This window comes from Elephas maximus, chromosome 10 (genome assembly GCF_024166365.1).
Source record: "Elephas maximus indicus isolate mEleMax1 chromosome 10, mEleMax1 primary haplotype, whole genome shotgun sequence".
In the NCBI taxonomy this organism is placed as follows: domain Eukaryota; kingdom Metazoa; phylum Chordata; class Mammalia; order Proboscidea; family Elephantidae; genus Elephas; species Elephas maximus.
This window is the reverse complement of record NC_064828.1, coordinates 12,685,184-12,705,623: the sequence shown is the minus strand read 5'-3', so window position 1 is coordinate 12,705,623 and position 20,440 is coordinate 12,685,184. Positions and strand designations below refer to the sequence as shown.

General features: G+C 47.4%; 1 protein-coding gene across 1 annotated transcript in view; it reads right to left on the bottom strand.

The window, feature by feature from the left end:
- Nucleotides 1–19,951, bottom strand: part of TGM7 (transglutaminase 7) — a 30,611-nt gene extending 10,660 nt beyond the window's left edge. The window contains exons 1-6 of the mRNA XM_049898987.1: nt 19,919–19,951; nt 10,137–10,319; nt 9,152–9,397; nt 8,432–8,550; nt 5,192–5,320; nt 4,937–5,114 (exon numbers count right to left, since the gene is read on the bottom strand). Of these exons, the coding sequence (XP_049754944.1) occupies nt 4,937–5,114; nt 5,192–5,320; nt 8,432–8,550; nt 9,152–9,397; nt 10,137–10,319; nt 19,919–19,928 (865 nt within the window). The 5' untranslated portion in view covers nt 19,929–19,951. The remainder of the gene's footprint in view (nt 1–4,936; nt 5,115–5,191; nt 5,321–8,431; nt 8,551–9,151; nt 9,398–10,136; nt 10,320–19,918) is intronic.
- Between the last annotated feature and the right edge of the window lie 489 nt (nt 19,952–20,440).

Sequence of the window (20,440 nt, the reverse complement as noted above, 5' to 3'; positions counted from 1 at the left end):
CCCATAGAATCCTTCACTATTGCAACTCGAGGCTTGAATTTTTCTTCAGTTCTTTCAGCTTAAGAAACGCCGAGCGTGTTCTTCCCTTTTGATTTCCCATCTCCAGCTCTTTGCACATGTCATTATAATACTTTGTCTTCTCGAGACACCGTTTGAAATCTTCTGTTCGTTCTTTTACTTCATCAATTCTTTCTTTTGCTTTAGCTACTCAACGTTCGAGAGCAAGTTTCAGAGTCCCCTCCGACATCCATCTTGGTCTTTTCTTTCTTTCCTGTCTTTTCAATGACCTCTTGCTTTCTTCATGTATGGTGTCCTCGATGTCATTCCACAACTCATCTGGTCTTCGGTCACCAGTGTTCAATGCGTCAAATCTATTCTTCAGATGGTCTCTAAATTCAGGTGGGAATAAGAGGTTGAGATACAGGTCTCAACCCACCTGGATCAGAGGAGAATGAAGAACACCTAGGACACAAGGTAATTACAAGCCCAGGAGACAGAAATGGACACATAAACCAGAGACTACATCCGCCTGAGACCAGAAGAGCTAGATGGTGCCCGGCTACAACCGATGACTGCCCTAACAGGGAACACAACAGAGAACCCCTGAGGGAGCATGAGAGCAATGGGATGCAGACCCCAAATTCTCGTAAAAAGACCAGACTTAATGGTCTCACTGAGACTAGAAGGACCCCGGTGGTCATGGCCCCCAGACCTTCTGTTGACCCAGGACAGGAACCATTCCCAAAGCCAACTATTCAGAGAGGGATTGGATTGTACTGGACAATGGGTTGGAGACAGATGCTGGTGAGGAATCAGCTTCTTGGATCAGGTGGACACTTGAGACTATGTTGGCATCTCCTCCCTGGAGGTGAGAAGAGAGTGTAGAGGGGGTTAGAAGCTGGCAAAATGGACACAGAAAGAGAAAGTAGAGGGAGGGAGCAGGTTGTCTTATTAGGGGGAGAGCAACTGGGAGTATGTAGCAAGGTATATGTAAGTTTTTGCGTGAGAGACTGACTTGATTTCTAAACTTTCACTTAAAGCACAATAAAAATTAAAAAAAAGTACTGGAGGGGTAGTGGAGAGACTGGAACACTTATACACTGCTGGTGGGAATATAAAATGGTACAACCACTTTGAAAATCAATTTGGCACTTCCTTAAAAATCTAGAAATAGAACTACCACACGATCCAGCAATCCCACTCCTTGGAATATATCCTGGAGAAATAAAAGCCCTCACACAAATAGACATATGCACATCCCTGTTCATTGCAGCACAGTTCACAATAGCAAAAAGACAGCAACAACCAAGATGCCCATCAAGGGATGAACAGGTAAATAAATTATAGTATATTCACACAATGGAATACTACGCAATGATAAAGAACAACGATGAATCCATGAAACATAACATGGAGGAATCTGGAAGACATTATGCTGAGTGAAATTAGTCAGTCGCAAAAGGACAAATATTGTATGAGACCACTATTATAAGAACTCAAGCAAAGGTTTAAACACAGAAGAAAACATTTTTTGATGGTTATGAGGGTGGGGAGAGAGAGAGGAGGGTATTTACAAACTAGATAGTAGACAAGAATTATCTTAGTTGAAGGGAAGGGCAACACACTACAGGAGAAATCAGCACAACTGGGCTAAACCAAATCTGAGAAGTCTCCTGAACACAACCCAACACTTTGAGGGACAGAGTAGCAGGGGTGGGGGTCTGGGGACCATGGCTTCAGGGGACATCTAGATCGATTGGCATGATAAAGTTTATTAAGAAAACGTTCTGCTTCCCACTTTGGTGAGTGGCGTCTGGGGTCTTAAAAGCTAGCAAGCAGCCATCTAAGATGAATCAATTGGTCTCAGCCCACCTGGAGCAAAGGAGAGTGAAGAACACCAAAGGCACAGGGAAAATATGAGCCGAAGAGACCGAAAGGGCCACATAAACCAGAGACTCCATCAGCCTGAAACCAGAAGAACTAGATGGTGCCCGGCTACCACCAAACGCAACAGAGAGTCCCTGATGGAGCAGGAGAAAAGTGGGGTGCAGAACTCAAATTCTAGTGAAAAGACCAGGCTTAATGGTCTGCCTGCGACTGGAGGGACCGCAGAGAACATGACCCCCAGACTCTCTGTTAGCCCAAAACTGTTAGCTTCCTGAAGCCAACTCTTCAGACAAAGATTAGACTGACTATAAGACATAAAATGATACTGGTGAGGCATGTGCTTCCCGGCTCAGGTAGACACATGAGACTAAGTGAGTAGCTCCTGTCTGGAGGGGAGATGAGAAGGCAGAGGGGGACAGGAGCTGCATGAATGGACACAGGGAATACAGGGTGGAGAGGACTGTGCTGTCACATTATATGGACTGTGACTAGGGTCACGTTACAATCTGTGTATAAGTTTTTGTATGAGAAACTGACTTGAATAGTAATCTTTCACACAACAAAAAAAGAAAAAAAGGGTCACTTAAAACAACAGAAACGACAAGCTCAGCTTTTTTAGGACTTTAAAATTAAAAACAGAGAGCCTAAAACATTTGATAATTAAAAACAAAAACTTCAGCCTATCTTGTGGCCAGTTTCAGAAGAGAAGCTATGTGACTTTAGGTACATGGCTTAACGCTTCTGGGCCTCAGTCTTGTGTGTGACAAAATGAAGAGTTGGACTAGGTGATTTTGACTTCTGAAAGTATGAATTTGTAATTATACTTAAAAACAAGGGTTGAACGGGAGGTAATAAAGAAATCAGAAAACGAAAATGAGAAGATACACCCTCAGAGAGGCAGAGTGTGAGGAAGTTATTATCACAGAGATGAGAGCAAACTGTGCATCCAAGGACATCCTGGGCCATTTTGCAAGGCCGCAGCTCCCTCTTGTGGCCTTTTAGAATAGTGCTACGAAGCCTTTTTAGGAGAGATTTCCTGGGTCCCGGTGAGTTGGAATCCATTCGGTGGTAAGTGGTGGTCTCATAAAACAGACATCACTCACCCATACACACACCTTCCCAGAAACAGTTGAAATGAAGCCACAAGTCAGGTGTGGCCGTCAGAACAAAGGTCCCCACCTCTGCTGCTGAGGCGAGCTGCCGAGAGAGAGCTTTAACCTACCCGTCATCCTGCCCAGGAGGAGCAGGTGACCGCTGAGGTGGCTGGGAGGATTATAAGGCTTTGAAAAGTAGGACTAGCGAAAGTGACCAATTTTTTTCTTTCAATTCACCGGAGAGCCCTAAAAGGGGCCACCTCTCTGCAATCACCTGTCCACCCCCAGCCACAGCTTTCTCACAGACCCTTCGCAGTGGGGGGAGCTGGTCCGAGGCTACGAAACACCCAGGCCACGCAGCAATGAGGCCCAGGCCCAAGCCACCACTGGGTGAGTGGGTGCCAGAGCTCTAAGACCTGCGAGTGGGCAGGGACGCGGAGGTGGAGCAAGGACCCAAGCCTGGTCCTTCTTTGTCTCACCACAGGGTCTAAGGCCCAGGGCTTCTCCACAGCACGTGGCTAGCCACTGCACAGGGACTTCCCAGCCGAAGGCAGGACTGAGAATACCAGTGAGTGCTGTGCTGAGAACTTGCCAGTGCCAGAGTAGCCCAGCTCCATTTCACAAACAAGGTTACCCGATGGGAAGATTCCGGCTTAAACCTCTTCTCTCTCGGCAGCACCAGGCTATGCTGCCCTCTCTGAAAATTCTAGAACTTGGTTTTTGGTCCCGTCTCTCTCCTCCCTGTTCTGTGCCTCCCCATTTTTCCAACTCGGAGTCCACCTGTTAGTTCAGGAAACATCACACTGTAACAGTCAGCACTGTGTAAGGCCATAATCCATTGCCATCGAGTCCATACTGACCCATAGTGACCCTGTAGGACAGAGTAGAACTGCCCATAGGGTTCCAAGGCTGTCATCTTTACGGGAGCAGACTGCCGCATCTTTCTCCCACGGAGTGGCTGGTGAGCTCGAATCGCTAGCCTTTCACTTAGCAACTGAACTCTTAACCACTCTGCCACCGAGGCTCTTTTGTGTAAGGCACTAGGGTAAATATAAAAAATAAAAGCCCAGCCCCTGGCCTTGCAGGGGGAGACAGTCAGGCACCTTCAGGACTCTGTCTTTCTTTCCTCTTCACAGAGACTCTGGTCAATAACTTTGCACTAAATTATGAATAACTGATAATGCATGGAGCACCGATGCTCCTTGAGAGAACCTAGCCAAGCACCAAATGTCTAATTGTGGCTCCTTCAGAATCTCTCAGGGCAGCATTTTGGGGGATGCCAGCTCTGCCCACAGGTGAGCCAGGCTATTCCAGGCTGTCTGCCTTTACCTCCAGCTTTCCCCCACCTGCCCCCAGCTCCAGGCTCGCACGGAGCTGAGAAGCCCGAGCAGGGCACACAGAGAAGCCACTTGGTCTCTTGCTTTGCAGCCACCACCCATCTGTCAATGGAAGCTTGGGTGTTGCTATGATGCTGAACAGGTTTCAGCAGAGCTTCTAGACTAAGAAAGACTAGGAAGAAAGGCCTGGTGATCTACTTCCAAAAATTAGCCAGTGAAAACCCCATGGATCACAATGGTCCCATCCATAACCAACAATGGGGATGGCAGAGGACCAGGTAGTGTTTCATTCCATCGTGCATGGGGTCCCCATGAGTCAGGGGCCAACTTGACTGGAGCTAACAACAACTGCTCATCAGGGAGTCTCCCAGAGTGATTGCAACAGGCCAGCCCCCACCATGTAAATGTGCAGCATTCCTCAAGACAGTGTAGCGCAGTGGCTAAAGCTGCAGCACCCAGCCCTTCCTAGCTGTGGGACCTTGGGCAAGCCCCCGAACCTTTCTGGGCTACTGTTTACTCATCTGAAGATGAGGATGATAACAGCCCCAGCCTCAAAGGGTTACCGTGAGGATTAACTGAGCAACCGCTCAAGGGAAGCTTCCCATCTCCTTCACTCACCAGTGCACATCACAGCTGCAAAGACCCAGCACTGTCCGTACTGCACGGGCTGCCCGCCCTGGGCCGACCACTGCCGCAGGATGGCCACGCTGCCGTTCCAGTCCAGGGGGCTGACGCCCTTGGAGTAGTCCTCCCCCCAGTTCCCCTGCAACACGCCGCTGTCGTCATTGCTGTTGATCTGAAAGGACAGGTGGGTGTCTGCAGCGCCCGGGAAGCCCGCACTGTCCTCAGGGGACAGGGAGCCTTGCTGCTTACCATGGCGCTCATCACCCTGCAGACGTAGACCACGTCGTTCCGCTGGGAGTAGTCTTTGGACGGGTTCTCTAGGAAGTACAGGCTCTTGTTCAGGATCTCGAAGCAGATGTCTATGATGTCGTCTTCAAACTTCCAGGGCATTCAAGGTGCAGTGGGGGAGAGATGAGTAAAAAGGCCTAGAGTTCTGAACTTCAAGTCACCAGCCCAGTTGTTAAAATATATACAACAAAACATACAGCAACTCAACAACTTCCACACGTATTCAGAGACACTGACTACACTCTTCAGGTTGTACGACCATTCTCACTCTCGCTTTCCAAGTTTTTCCACCGCCATTCACAGAAACTCAATGCCCCCAAGCAAACATCCGCCCTATCTCTGTCCGCTCCCCCCCCAACACACCTTGTAGCCATTAACAACCTTTGGTTTCTCTGCATTTGCTTATTTCCTATGAGTGAGATCATACAGTATTTGTCCTTTTGCAACTGACTTATTTCTCTCAGCATGATGTTTTTCAAGGTTTATCCATGCTGTAGCATGGATCATGACTTCGTTTCTCTTTGTGGCTGGATGGTATTCCATTGTGTATATACCACGACTTGTTTATCCATTCCTTTAGCTGCCTTCAGAGAGCTTATAATCAAATTGGGAATTTATCAGATTCAGAATTCTGACAGACCAAACTGTGTGGCTCTGACTAAAAATGCAAACAGAATTTGGACAGACGAGAGATCCTGTTGGCTGAAGAGGTCAGAGAAGGCTTCTGGAGACAAGGGACTTGAAGGATGGATTAGACACGGAGAGACAAGGGTGGGCCATTTCCTGAGGTCTGTGAGCAAGGTGGGTTCCAGAGAAAGGAACTTAGATAGTCTCACATCTGGAGGACTTGTGGGAATAAAGAAAGATCGGATGGGTAAGTCTAGGCCCAGGCACGTGAGCAGAGGGGGAGGAGTGTAGAGAGCCTGCAAACCAGGTAGAGGGGCTAAGAGGTGACGCCGTGAGTCCTGGAGAACCCAATGTAGGCCCATGACATACGTTTACAACATAGGCTTACAACATACGTCATGACCACTTTGGCAGCCAAATGCACTGACTGGTATTTTTCTCAATTTCTAAAAATTGCACAAGTTGTCACAGGTGGCAAATGGGAAAATGTGATCTTCTTTGCAGGGCTCTTCACTCTGCTTCCTCCTCACTCTCTTCCCTCCTAGTGTTTGCGGACAGAGCAAAGATGGTGGAGGATGGCAGTTCAGAGCAGAAACGCTGTCCAGAGTCAAGGTCCCCCTCCATACGATGACTGCACATTTGATGCTATTAAAGGATTAGTGTTCTTTTTTTTTTTTTCAGTTATGATCATGTATTGTGGTTAAGTTTTTCAGAAAGAGTCATCTTTTGGAGCTGTATGTGGAAATATTATTGAACTAAATGGCATGGTATCTGCAATTTGCTTTTAAAAATTCCAGTGGTGAGATGGAAGGATGGGGGCATGTAGGCCAGGGTTGGTAAACATTTTCCATAAAGGACCAGATAGTAAGTACTTTAGGCTTTGTGGGCTATATGGTCTCTGTCACAATGACTCAGCTCTGCTATTGTGGCATAAAAGCAGCTACAGACAATACCTGAATGAATGAGCATGGCTGTGTTCCAAGAGAACATTATTTACAAACACTGAAAAATCAATTTTATATACCTTTCACATGCCACAAAATATTATTTTTTAATTCTTTTTCAACAATTTAAAAACATAACAGTAATTTTCGGCTTGTGAATCCTACGAGAAGAAGTAGTAGGCCAGCTTTAGGCCATGGGCTGTAGTTTGCAAATCCCCGGTACAGATGGAACAAGATTCACCCTAAATTGATTACTATTGAAGCCAAGGAGCCCTGGTGGTGCAGTGGTTAAGAGCTCGGCTGCTAACCAGAAGGTTGGCAGTTCGAATCCACCAGCCACTCCTTGGAAACCCTACAGGGCAGCTCTACTCTGTCCTATAAGGTCGCTATGAGTCAGAATTGACTCGATGGCAATAGGTTTGGCTAAGCACTTGACTACTAACTGAAAGGTCAGTGATTGGAACCCACCCAGAGGCTCCTTGGAAGAAAGACCTGGCGATGTGCTTGTGAAGGGTCATAGCCTTGGAAACCCTATGTGCTCGTGAAGGGTCATAGCCATGGAAACCCTATGTGCTCGTGAAGGGTCACGGCCGTGGAAACCCTATGTGCTCGTGAAGGGTCACGGCCTTGGAAACCCCATGTGCTCGTGAAGGGTCACGGCCGTGGAAACCCTATGTGCTCGTGAAGGGTCACGGCCTTGGAAACCCCATGTGCTCGTGAAGGGTCACGGCCTTGGAAACCCCATGTGCTCGTGAAGGGTCACGGCCTTGGAAACCCCATGTGCTCGTGAAGGGTCACGGCCATGGAAACCCCATGTGCTCGTGAAGGGTCACGGCCTTGGAAACCCCATGTGCTCGTGAAGGGTCACGGCCATGGAAACCCCATGTGCTCGTGAAGGGTCACGGCCTTGGAAACCCTATGTGGTTGTGAAGGGGCACAGCCTTGGAAACCCTATGTGCTCCTGAAGGGTCACAGCCGTGGAAACCCCACATGCTCTTGAAGGGTCACGGCCTTGGAAACCCTATGTGGTTGTGAAGGGTCACAGCCTTGGAAACCCCATGTGCTCGTGAAGGGTCACGGCCATGGAAACCCCATGTGCTCGTGAAGGGTCACGGCCTTGGAAACCCCATGTGCTCCTGAAGGGTCACGGCCATGGAAACCCCATGTGCTCGTGAAGGGTCACGGCCATGGAAACCCCATGTGCTCGTGAAGGGTCACGGCCTTGGAAGCCCTATGTGCTTGTGAAGGGTCACGGCCTTGGAAACCCTATGTGGTTGTGAAGGGTCACGGCCTTGGAAGTCCTATGTGCTTGTGAAGGGTCACGGCCTTGGAAACCCCAGTGAGCAATTCTGCTCTGCACACATGGAGTCACCATGAGTCCAATCAACTCCACGGCAACTGGTTTGGTTTTTTTCTACTTTGATTGTGTTTTAAGTTTTCCATAAGAATGTATTAAAAACTGAAAAGGAAAGCCTGCTCCCCTTCCTTCCTTGCCCTTCTCACTGGTTGGAGGTTAGTCTGGCACCTCATACCTGACCTTGGTTAGCAGCCCTTTACGGGCTAGCAGAGCTGTCTAAAACCACCCTCAAAGAGTCCCCAATCCAGACCCAAGTCCAGGTGACACAGTTACCTGCCCGTAGTTCCAAGGCCACGCGGTGACGAACCTCTCATGACCCTTGTACACAAAGCCGTAGTCCATCAGAAGGTACTCCCGCAGCAGGACTTCACTGGGCAGGTAGACGTCATCCTCTGAGCAGGTCAGAGCAGAGCAGGGTGCAAAGCCCCAAAGCACACGGTCATAGAATTAAAGAACAGTAACTATAGCACCTTGCTGAAGGACAGGAGAGGTTGCGAGCTGCTTGGGTAGATGGCAGCAGAAATTAAGACCCAACCCCCTTAAGAGGCTACTATGTCTTTTTCTAGAAGTCACAATATAGTCTACACTTCAAAAAATAATGATTATTATTTTTTCCTGATTGTAAAAGTGAAAGTCTTGTTGTAGAGACCTGGAAAACACAGACGAATGGAAAGAAGACAGTGACGATAGTCATTCCTACTCCTCAGAGACGCACCCTGTGACATTTTGATGTGGTACAGTCACTCTTTCTATACACAGATATTTAATATACTTAGGGTCACATGGCATTCTGTTCCTTAACCTATTCCACTTACCACGGCACAGTGAACGTTTTCCTCATGACACCGAAAATTCTTTGCAAAGATGGTTCTTAGTGAGCACCTGATGTTATATTGCACAGATATGCCATGATTTCTTCTGGGCTTTCTAGAAGAATGTCACTAGTATTCCCAATGGGTCGGGTTAGTATTGCAACCTATGAGCAAGTCTTACCTGCATTCCAAGGGTTAAAAAGCAGGATGAAAGTCCCCACCAGGTAAGTCATGCTGGGACCCTGGCTCCGGGAGACCTGGATCTTGAGAGTATAGGGGCCAATGACTGCATTGGCTGGTGTGAAGACGGAGACTTGGAGTGAGTTCAGGTGGATGGTGAAGTCAGAAGCACTCCAGACATTCCCATGTTGGGCCTGGGTGAGCAAAAACGTGGCTCGGGTTCCCAGTATGTCCGTGGGCTCTGGTCCTGTGTAGGAGAATGACCCCAAAGCTCAAAAATCTTATAGTGTGATTCCAGCGGGACTGGAAAGACCTTTACCCCCTCCCATCACTTGCTAAATCTTTCAATTTCAGGCTTTTACTGCCACCGGGCACCCTTGGGCAAGATACTTGAGGTCTCCAGGTCTCAGTTTTCTTATCTGTAAAATGGGGATTGTAATAGCACCCACCTGAAAGTCTCGTCTTACAGTTTAAATAAGATAATGCATATGAAGCTCTAACACAGTGCATGGTGTGTAATTAAAGGTCACCGTTGTTATTTTTCGGGTTTTTTTTTTTTTTTTTTGGTTATTATCATGGAGTCTCTGAGTGGTGCAAATGGTTAATGTGCTTGCCACTAACCAAAGGGTTGGGGGTTCAAGTCCACCTAGAGGCACCTCAGAAGAAAGGCCTGGCAATCTGCTTCTGAAAAATCACTCATAGAAAGCCCTATGGAGCACAGTTCTACTCTGACATGTGCCATGAGGTAGAATCAACTCAACGGCAAGTGGTTTGGTGTTTTGGTTATTGGTGCCTTATCAGTTTGCTGCGCTGGCCAAGTGTTTGTTTAACAGAACTGAGAGGGACTGAGCATGAGGGTCCTGGGAGGTCTCAGCAGAAGAGAGGGAAGGGAGACTCAGAAAGGAGCGGCAGGGACCCTGCAGGTGAACTTTGCTAGTGCCCATTCTGAGGGAGCTCACGGGCCCTTGGGGCAGGGGCAAACTCACCAGTCTCGGCCACGAAGGTGAGGCTGTCGGTGCGGGGCTGGAAGCTCCGGCTGAAGTTGAGGATGATGGTGAAGGCCTGGCCGCGGCGCACAATGAGCCGCTTCAGGCCCATCTCTTGTGTGTGGTGCTCCTTGTTGTTCTTGGGGCTCTGCAGGTCGGCGGAGCTCAGCTCCAAGGCTGCCACTGGGGGAGGCGAGGGGACACGTCATGCCTGACTGCAGTCCCTGGCCTCAGGAGTCCCCTAACGCTTCTCAGTCTCTTTTGTGGTACAGGGCTCTGACTTGGGTAAGATTCCCTCCCAGCTCTTAACATTCCTGCCACCCTTCCCCCTAACATCACCACTCAGCCTCAGCGGACAATTCAGCAGGCCCTGGCCTGGTAATGTGAGGACTGCAATCCCGGTGACCTCTGCAGCTGGACCCAGAGCCACAGCGCCCACGAACTATTGCTGTTAGCTGCCATCAGGTTGGCCCCTGACTCATGGCAACCACATGCTCAACAGAACGAACACTGCCGGGTCCAGCCCCAACCCCATAATCAGCTGCAGATTGGATCGTTGTGATCTATGGGATTTTCACTGGCTGGCTTTCAGAAGTAGATTGCCAGGCCTTTCTTCCTAGTCCACGTTAGTCTGGAAGCTCCGCTGAAACCTGTTCAGCATCGTAGCAAAGTGCAAGCATCCACTGAGAGATCTGACACGTGGCCAGGCTGGATTCCCGGCCAGTGCTCGAGAACTAGGGGTCCCAGAAAGCCAAGCGTCTCCAGATGATTGAAATGGAGTGCCACAGTATACCCGTAACCTCTTCTGTTGAAGATCTGTCTGAAAGTTACTCTGTGATCTGGCTGATGTGATAATTAGCATATTAGACTCTTGTATGAATTAAGGCAATGAGCTGACTGGAGGCTGGGACCTCAATTACAGGGCAAGGCCCTGCTTTCAGATGCTTGGTGGGGAGCCGGGTTCAGGGTTACTACAGCCCATTTCTTGCTTCTCAGCTGAGTTCCAGGTATGGGGGGGCGCTGGCTGCCTCCTGGGGCGCTACTATATGTGTATGCCTAGTGTGAGGTCCAAGACGCTCAGGGAGCACCGACGGCAAGGGTGCAGGCTCCATGACACAGCCCTGGCTGCACCACCTTGGCTGTGAGACCTGGAGCAAGTCAGCTAATGCTTCTGGGTCTCAGTGTTCTCATCAGGAAAATGGAGACAATAATATTCCTACCTCACAGCATTCGCATAAGCATTAAAAGCATAAAAAGCTCAGCAGGGTGCTAGGAACAGAATAAGCACTCAGTAGTCACTGCAGAACCGGGCCGTGTTTCCTTCTGTTGTACACAGATCAGGTCACGAGGAGTCAGAACCTATTCAACAGCACCTAACAACAGCAATGTTAGTTATTAGTTACTATTAGTAGTAGAGGAATCTCTGAGTGGTGCAAATGGTTAACACACTTGGCCGCTAACTGAACAGCTGGCAATTCAAGGGTACCTCAGGAGAAAGGCCTGGTGACCTACTTCTGGAAACTCAGCCACTGAAAACCCTGTGGAGCTCTCCTCTGACACAGCTGGGTAGCCGTAGTGCAGCCTCAGATAGAGTTTGCTTCTTCCTGGCAATGTTACATTCCACTTACAGTCAGCTAAAATCCATTAGGACTTTCCCCTAGGAATACATCAGTTTATCTCAGTGATTCTCAGTCAGGGTGATTTTGGCACCCCCAAACCAAAACCCAAACCATTGCTGTCAAGTTGATTTCAACTCACAGATATTTACAAACATCTGGAGACATTTTTGGTTTTCAAGTCTTGGGGAAGGGGCTGCTGCTGGCATCTCTAGTGGGCAGAGAAGCAGCCTAGAGGAAAAAGCCATTTGCTCCTAGCCAGCTTGTGTGCCATTTGCGTTTTGAACTTCCACACAGGTTCTTTATGTTTTTTGCTAAATAAGCTCATTTTGAACCCATCTTTCCTAGCTGTCTGGACCTTTTTGAATCCTAATCCTTTCACCCAAATACTTTACCTCGTCACCTGTGAATTTTAAACTGTCTTCCACATCTTCATCCACGTCATCAGTAAGATGGTCCCACGCTTTAGGGCTTACGTCAGAGACCAGTGGAGCATCTGAGCTCTTTTCTAGGTTAACACCGAACCTTTAGGAAATAGTCTTTGGGGGGATGGTTGTTCAGCTAGTGTGACCACATCTCATTCCTCTTTAAATGAGGAAACTGGATGAGGTGCTTCGATGTTTCCTTCACACTCTACAACCAAGTTCAGTTTTCATATTTGCATTTTCCCCACAAGTTTGTCAAACATCTGCCTGAAAGCAGAGTGTCCATGACGGTCCCTTGATCTCCCTTCTGGCAATGACCTTCCATAAAAGGGAAGTGAGGGTGATCCTGATTTTTTCTGAATATGACTGCTGGTTCCCAATGATCTCTGTGTTCTTTCCTAAGTACTAACAATCAGTCTGTGTGATCATCTGTTCTAGAATTTGTGCTCATACCTGGACCGAGTTAGGCATGGATTAGTGTGTACCTTCTAGCAAACAGTTAAGTGTTCTACCACTAACCAAAAGGTAGACAATTCGAGCCCACACAGAGGTGCCTCCGAATAAAGACTTGGTGGTCTACTTCGGAAAAGTCACAGCCTTGTAAGCTCTATGGAACAGTTCTCCGACACATGTGGGGTCGCCATGACTCAGAATTGACTTAGCCTCAGCAACAACTGGTTTGCTGATTTTGGTTTTATAGTTTCTGAAAGCCACCCCCTAGATCCTGTTGGAAACTAGTTGCATCTCCCGTGTTCTGAGGGGCCTGAGACTTTCCTACCAGAACCTGCTGAGCCTTCAGGGAAAGCCTCCTCACCCTCCACACACTCCCAACGGCCCTTCCACCTGAAAGGCGTGTAGCCAAGCACACAGGGGTCCTTATATCACCTGATGTGGGGGAGCCTTTTTCCGGTGGCTGCTCACAGCTGAAAGCATAGTTCTGAAGGGCAGCCAACTTGATTTTCCCTTCCCCGGGGCTGATTGTTGGTTTGGTAAGGAAGGAAGAGGAGGAAGAAGGAGACATTGTCCTCTCCATGCCAGTTGCAGCAACGAGAAGACACAGTCTCCACTGGAGGTTCAGGTGGCCTGTTTTGTTCCACTGAATGGAATTATGCATTTGGCTCACTGAGGCGCATTTCACCTCAGGGAGACAGTAACTTCAGAGAAGATGGGAGTGCCTTCAAGGGAGCAGGAAGACAGAGCCAAGAGGATCAGGAAGAAGTTCAACAAAGCAGCAAATGAAGCAGAATCAATTAGTAAAAATATGTCAGCACACAAGGCCTTCTTGACTTGGCTGCCGTCCCTCCGGAGTTAAAGACTGGAGTGAGAGGCCCCATAAGCCCAGCCACCAGACTCCTGGTGCTTGTTTGACTGATATAGAGACAAGGATATTAAAGGATGAAAATATATCCTGAGGTATTATCAGCCTTCAGAAAAGGAGACATTAACACAGCCGTCTGCCCACGGTAAGCTCTGAGCTGTGAAGCTCCTATCTGTGAGAGACCAAACCTGAGACGGCCCTGCTCTCGCGGGCAGCTCCATCTCTCCACTGGGGTCTTGGCTCACAGGTGACCACCACAGAAGGGGAGGTAACCACCACACAGGGGGAGGTAACCACCACACAGTGGCTTTCTTCGGCCACCAAATATGATGCCCTCCAACTCCACTCTATGATCACTTGTCACCACAACCAAAAACTAGTTGCCATCAAGTCAATACCTCCTCATGGCGACCCCGTGTGTGTCAAAGGAGAACTGCTCCACAGGGTTTTCAAGGGCTGATTTTCAGAAGCAGATTGCCAGGGCTTTCTTCCAAGGTACCTCTGGGTAGACTCAAACCTCCAACCTTTTGGTTAGCAGCCAAGCACGTTAACAGTTTGCACTTGCTGTACAGCACTTAATAGCATCTAAAATTAGCTCCGAGGAAGCAAGGACCTTGGCTGCCTCCTTGTACCTGGACCCTTCCCCCTGCCCCACCTAGAAGAGAGCAAAGTTCAAAACTACAGATAATTACGGCTAATGTTTGCCAAATATTTACTACGTGTCAGGCACTGTTCGAAGCATTTACATGCATGAAATTGTTCACATTCTCATAATCGCTCCGTGATGGAGGTTTCTGGTGTACAGGAAAGGTGTGCGGCAGAGCCGGCATTCAAATCCAGGCAGGATAGTTCCAGAGCCTACCCCCTTAACCTTCACCATCTCCTGCCTTTGCTGGTAGGTGCTCAGTAATGTCTGCTGAGTGGGTATACGCACTCCCTGAGCGCCCAGTGCAGGAGAGCAATTTGGCAGTAGGGCAGAGGGGAAGTAGGGAAGGAGAGGGAGAAAGGGGCCAGGCTGAGGAGCAGCTTGACAGAGGCCAACAGGGTGCCGTTTAATTCCTGACCGAGGGTAAGGGAGCCCTAGTAGTGCAGTGTTTAACACTCAGCTGCTAACCGAAAGGTCAGTGGTTGGCACCCATCAGCCACTCCTCAGGAGAAAGGTGCAAGAGCCTGCTTCTGTAAAGATTGACAGCCTTGGAAACCCTATGGGGCATTTCTACTCTGTCCTATAGGGTTGCTATGAGTCCTAATCACCTTGGCGGCAATGCGCTTGGGTTGGATGGAGAATAAAATGTTACCCCTGTCTCAGGACGACTTAGAAATACTTATTACAAAATAAAAGAAAGCCTTAAAACATAAATTCCTTTGACCCACAAATTCCTCCTCTGGGAATCTCTACTTGTATCTTTTCTAAACACAAACGTCACTTGTATCTTTTCTAAGCACAAACGTCGCTTGTATATTGTCTAAGCATGAGGACGATGGTCAAAGCAACCCAAATACTCAGCAAGAGGAGTCGCGTATGTAAATTTTATCCCGCTCTTCTGACGCAACCAACAAAAACAGACAACAGCACAACAAAACACAACACACACACAAAAAAATTTTTTTTTTTTAAGACATGGGAAATTTCTTATGAGATATTACAAAGTAAAATGGAAAGACTGAGAAACTGTATATTACAGCTAGAATATCTTCAGGTGGTAAAAAAGTACAGACAAATTTCCTTCCCAGTTTGTCTGTGCTGTCCAAGCTTTGGCCTTGTGTATGTAGGGGAAGTGTTAGTTGATTAAAGGCAGTGAAGAGCTATGCGGGTTTTTGAGCAGAGGAGTGGCATGATCAAAACTGTATGTTAGGATTAAGCCGGCTGTGGTTCATAGCCCAGACCACAGGGAAAAAGACAAGGGTGGAAAGGGCAGTGAGAACTCTGTCGCGATAATCTAGCCGAAAGGCTAATGAAGACCTAAAAAATGATGTTGGCAAGAGGGAAAGAGGGACCCCTCTATCCGTGCAAGGGACTGGAGTCCCTGGGCTCGAGCAGGCTAGTAAACACTTGCTGCAATACTTTGACCTGCAGGGGTGCCTAAGGCCCCAGCTAGCTTGGATGAAGGCTGGGACAAGTTGAAGGAATCCACTGCAAACCACAACGTCCTGGGCAGGCGGGTTAGAAGGACTAGAAAGTTCCAGGCAGAGAGAGTGAAGGGTAAGTTATACCCAGCACAGCCGGCAGAGAGAGTGAAGGGTAAGTTATACCCAGCACAGCCGGCAGAGGGAGTGAAGGGTAAGTTATACCCAGCACAGCCGGCAGAGGGAGTGAAGGGTAAGTTATACCCAGCACAGCCGGCAGAGGGAGTGAAGGGTAAGTTATACCCAGCACAGCCGGCAGAGGGAGTGAAGGGTAAGTTATACCCAGCACAGCCGGCAGAGGGAGTGAAGGGTAAGTTATACCCAGCACAGCCGGCAGAGGGAGTGAAGGGTAAGTTATACCCAGCACAGCCGGCAGAGGGAGTTGGCACCTGCCCCCAAACGTCAGTTGGAATCAGCCCCTTCCCTTCTCCCCCCTCCTTGTCCCTGCTTTCATTCCAGCTTCTAAGGCAATGCCTTTTCTCTTCCCACGTCTCTACGAATACTTCTTTCTTTTTCATTGCTTCCCTTTTAAAAGATGTGAAAGTGTTACATGTTTTGCTGTATATTCTCAACATCAACAACAAAAACATTGACAAGCAAAACGGAAAGTAGAACTACCCCATAGGGTTTTCAATAGCACCTGGTAGACTCGAACTGTTGACCTTTTGGTTAGCAGCCTTAGCTCTTAATGACTGTGCCACCAGGGTTTCCACAAATCAACTCTACTTCACTCAGATCATGGCCCCCAAATTCATCATGCCCACCCCCATCTCTGGACCGTCCCTCACCTTCCCCCAATCCCTGTGTGTCCCCGTTATTCCTATCCTTCAAACAAGACTCAGAATCTACCTCCTCCAGAAAATCCTTCCCAAGCATCTCAGAACAGGGAGATGTATTAGCACTTGTAACAATGGTTTGTATCTAGCTAATATTTATTGAATGTTATTAAGCTCCAAGCACTAGACTTGGACTTTATATGCATTATCACTTTCTAACCTCACAACTACCCAGTGAGATGTAACCCTGTTGTAGATGAGCAGACAGAAGACCAAGGAGGCTAGGAAACATGGCCAGTGTCACCTACCTTGCAAGTAGCAAAATTGGCATTTGAACCTAGACAGTTTGACTCCAGAGCCTAGCCCTTAGCCTCGGGCCTGCAAAGCTGATCTGGAGGTTTTCAAGCTTTTTTGTGTGTGTGTGAATGAATATTGTGCATTCTTCAAAGGAAAATGTAACTGATAGGCCTAAGAGGAGCTGCTCTGGGGCAAGGACTGGGGAGGGGTTCCCTGCATCCCCTCCAGGCTTCTCTGTAGAGCTCCAGGGGTGCCTAGACCATGGTGAAAACCACAGCTGCATCCCAGCCTCCTCAGGTAGCTCATGGGTCAGGGCAGAACCAGCTCCAGGACCACCTGCTGTGTCTCCCTGCTCTGCAGTTCCTTAGACTCCGAACCACTCATTTATGTGTCAGATAATCGTTTATCACCGTGGTGTTTCCCTGAAACGTTATTTTCATTTAACGGTGTCTAAAGGAGCCCTGGTTGTTTAAGTGCTTGGCTGCTAACCAGAAGGTCGGAGGCTCGAACGGAGGTGGCTCTGTGGGAGAAAAGACCTTGCCATCTGCTCCTGTAAAGATTCCCATCGCCATTGCCAGCAAGTCAATTCCAGCTCATAGCGACCCCATAGAACTAACTGCCCCATAGGGTTTCCAAGGCTGAGAGCTTGAGAGCTGGCTGGTGAGCTCGAAGAGCTGACCTTTCCAGGAGCAGCAGAACACTTAACCATTGTGCCGCTAGGACTCCTTCTGTAAAGATTACAGCCTACTTAGTCCTGTGGGGCAATTCGGCTCCGTCCTATAGGGTCACTATGAGCCAGGACCAACACAACGGCACACAACAACAACACATGATTATACTGCTTGATTATTTACACTCAGTGCTATACTTGCAATTCAAATAATTGTTGGCAGAAAAAAAACAACAGTTTCATGGCTGGTTGCACAGCCTAAATAATTAGGTCTTTTGTAGCATATAAAACAAAAGATCAATATTCATAATATATAAAAGACGCTATAAATATTAAGAAATAGACATCTTCACTATAATCGGAGAAACACAAACTAAAGCAATAATGAGATCTCATCTTAGATCCTTTGGAAACTAAAAGATTAACAACATCGTATTTTGTTGAGGGTATATGGAAATGGACTGTCTCATACACTGATGGTGGGAATGCAAATTTGTGTAGCCTTTTTAAAAGGCCGGGCTTGGTGGACCAGTAGAGATGAACTATCGCCCTGAGATACTCTTTAAACTTGGAGCTCAAACCACTCCCAGAGGTCAACTTTCAGCCAAATGACAGATTGGCCCATAAAATAAATATCACCCGTGAGTACTGTGCTCCTCCAAATATTCGTCTAAATGAAACCAAATGGTACACATTTACCCTAGACCAAAGATGAGAAGGCAAGGGGGGACAGGGAAGCTAGATTAATGAAAACAGAACAACCAAAATGGAAATAACGAGAATGCTGATATATTGTGACAAATGTAACCTATGTCACTGAACAATAGGTGTAGAAATTGTTAAATGAGAGCCTAACTTCCTGTGTAAACTTTCACCAAAAACACAATAAAATATTTTTTAAAAAAGAAATACAGCTCTAGAAAGTTTAAAAAAATTTTCTTATAGCCTTTTAAGAAAATCAATTGGTAGCCATCAAAGTTTAAAGTGGACATTGCCTTTGACCCAATAGTTCTTGTAGAAACCTTTCAGATAAACAATATTTGCCTGCATTTACGAAGTCACGTAAACAGGAACAGTCATTGTGGTATCGTTTATAATAGCAAAATACTGAAAACAGTCTAAATGTCCATCAATAAGGGATAGTAATAAATTAAACAAATTAATGAATTTATTCAATAAATTGTGCTTATATGTTGAGAACGGAAAACTATAAGCCATTATGAATTTTTGATAGAACAGTAGGCATTGACAAGATTTCCAAGATACATGACTAAGTTAAAAAAAAAAAAAAAGGCACATCATCAAATAATAAGTATTACGTTATCTCGTTTGTGTAAAACAGCCCTATACCAGTCTTACACAATCTGATATCGTATTATTTGGAAGCAGTTAAACTAATTGTTAGCTGTGCTTTCTTTTGAGGAAGGAATAGGATTAGGAGTACATTTGTATGTAAAAAAAAAATGTAAAGGGGGCCTAAAAAAAAAAAATCCTAAAGTAAAATTTTACTTTTTCCAAGCATGTATTTTATATTACTTTTGTAATTAAAAAGTGCTCTTTTAAAAGATGGTACAATATCTTTGGCTTACTCCAGAATTTAGCACAAAAATTCTCTGGAATCTAGCACATAAACAAGTTGTTTGAGCCTTTTCTACTGAACTTTGGTTTGTATTAAAAATATATACATAAATTTATAATTTTCCATAGTTTCTACAATATGTAATTTAGAACATGAATACGTAATCCATGTTCAGTGCCATCTCCCTGTAGGCCCATGTGTCTGCCAGGCTGGCCCAGCCTGGTGAGCCCTGTTCTCACCTCCCAGCAGAGAAGCAGCTCGGGCTCTGAGGGGACCAGGAAGGAAGCCTTCCTCAGAGGAGAACTGAGAGTCAGAGAAGCTGCCCCGAGAGAAAGTTCCAGAATTCGAGAGGCAGTCCTCTCACAGCTCCAGCGGTATCCTTACCAATGGCCTCTGATGTATCAAAGGGCACCCAGTGGCAGGGGGAGGTCCTTGTGGGCCACCTCAGACTTCCCCAGGGCCATTCCAGCCCGAAGGTTGTAAAGAAGGGATTGTCCACAGCTTCAGGGAAAAAAATGAATGGCTGTATGATTTGTGCCCCAAGGTCAGAAGGAGGGTAGGGAAATGAGAGGAAGGAGGCCGGATTACACAATGAGCCGTCAATGATCAATTTAGGCCCTCCTGCCTCCTCTGTGTGGTGGTGGTGGGCCTCCTCTGTAAGGTCGCTATGAGTCAGAATTGACTCGACAGCAGTGGGTTAGGGGTTTTTTGCCTCCTCTGTATGGAGCCCTGGTGGCACAGTGGTTAAGAGCTCCACAGCTAACCAAAACATCGACAGTTTGAATCCACCAGCTGCTCCTTGGGAACCTTGTGGGGCAGTTCTACTCTGTCCTATAGGATTGCTATGAGTTGGAATCAACTCAATGGCCACGGCTTTGGTTTTGGTCTGTTCTGTGCACCCCCTGGCCTCTCCAAACTTCTCCCCTCTCTTGACTTAGCACCTCAGAAACGTTAAATAAATTCCCAGTACTCACCCTGATCCATCTCCCTCCTTCTCCTGTCAGCCAGGGCCCTTCAACTAATCAGCATCAAGATCCTAGACCTAAATGCCTCCCGAGCACTTATAGTCATCCTACTAGAACCTTCCATCCTTGGGTCGGGTGGGGCTGCCACTTCCTCCTCCTAGTCCTCCTCCTCACGTTTCCCGTTGTTCCGGGTACATCTTAGCTTAAGGGAAGGAAGCTCCTGCCTAAAGCCTTTTAAAAATTGCTGAGGGATTTGTTTTTGTGGCCTCGTTTTTAAGCCAAGAAGAGACTCCCGTGTGGCCTGAAAGGCGAAGCTTGGTTTGGATCTGTCCCTTGGCACCACAGTCACTTCAAGGCTGGGGACCCAACTCCATCTAAGCCAGCTCAGCCTGGTGTCAGGCATTGCCTGACAGTGTCAACGATGAGACGGCAATGTGTAAGGAGCAGAGCTGTTCTCAGGAAGGGCAGAGACAGAACCATGAAAACAGGTTTGTACAGCTCATTAGATCCCGGAGGTCTTTGCATTGAGAA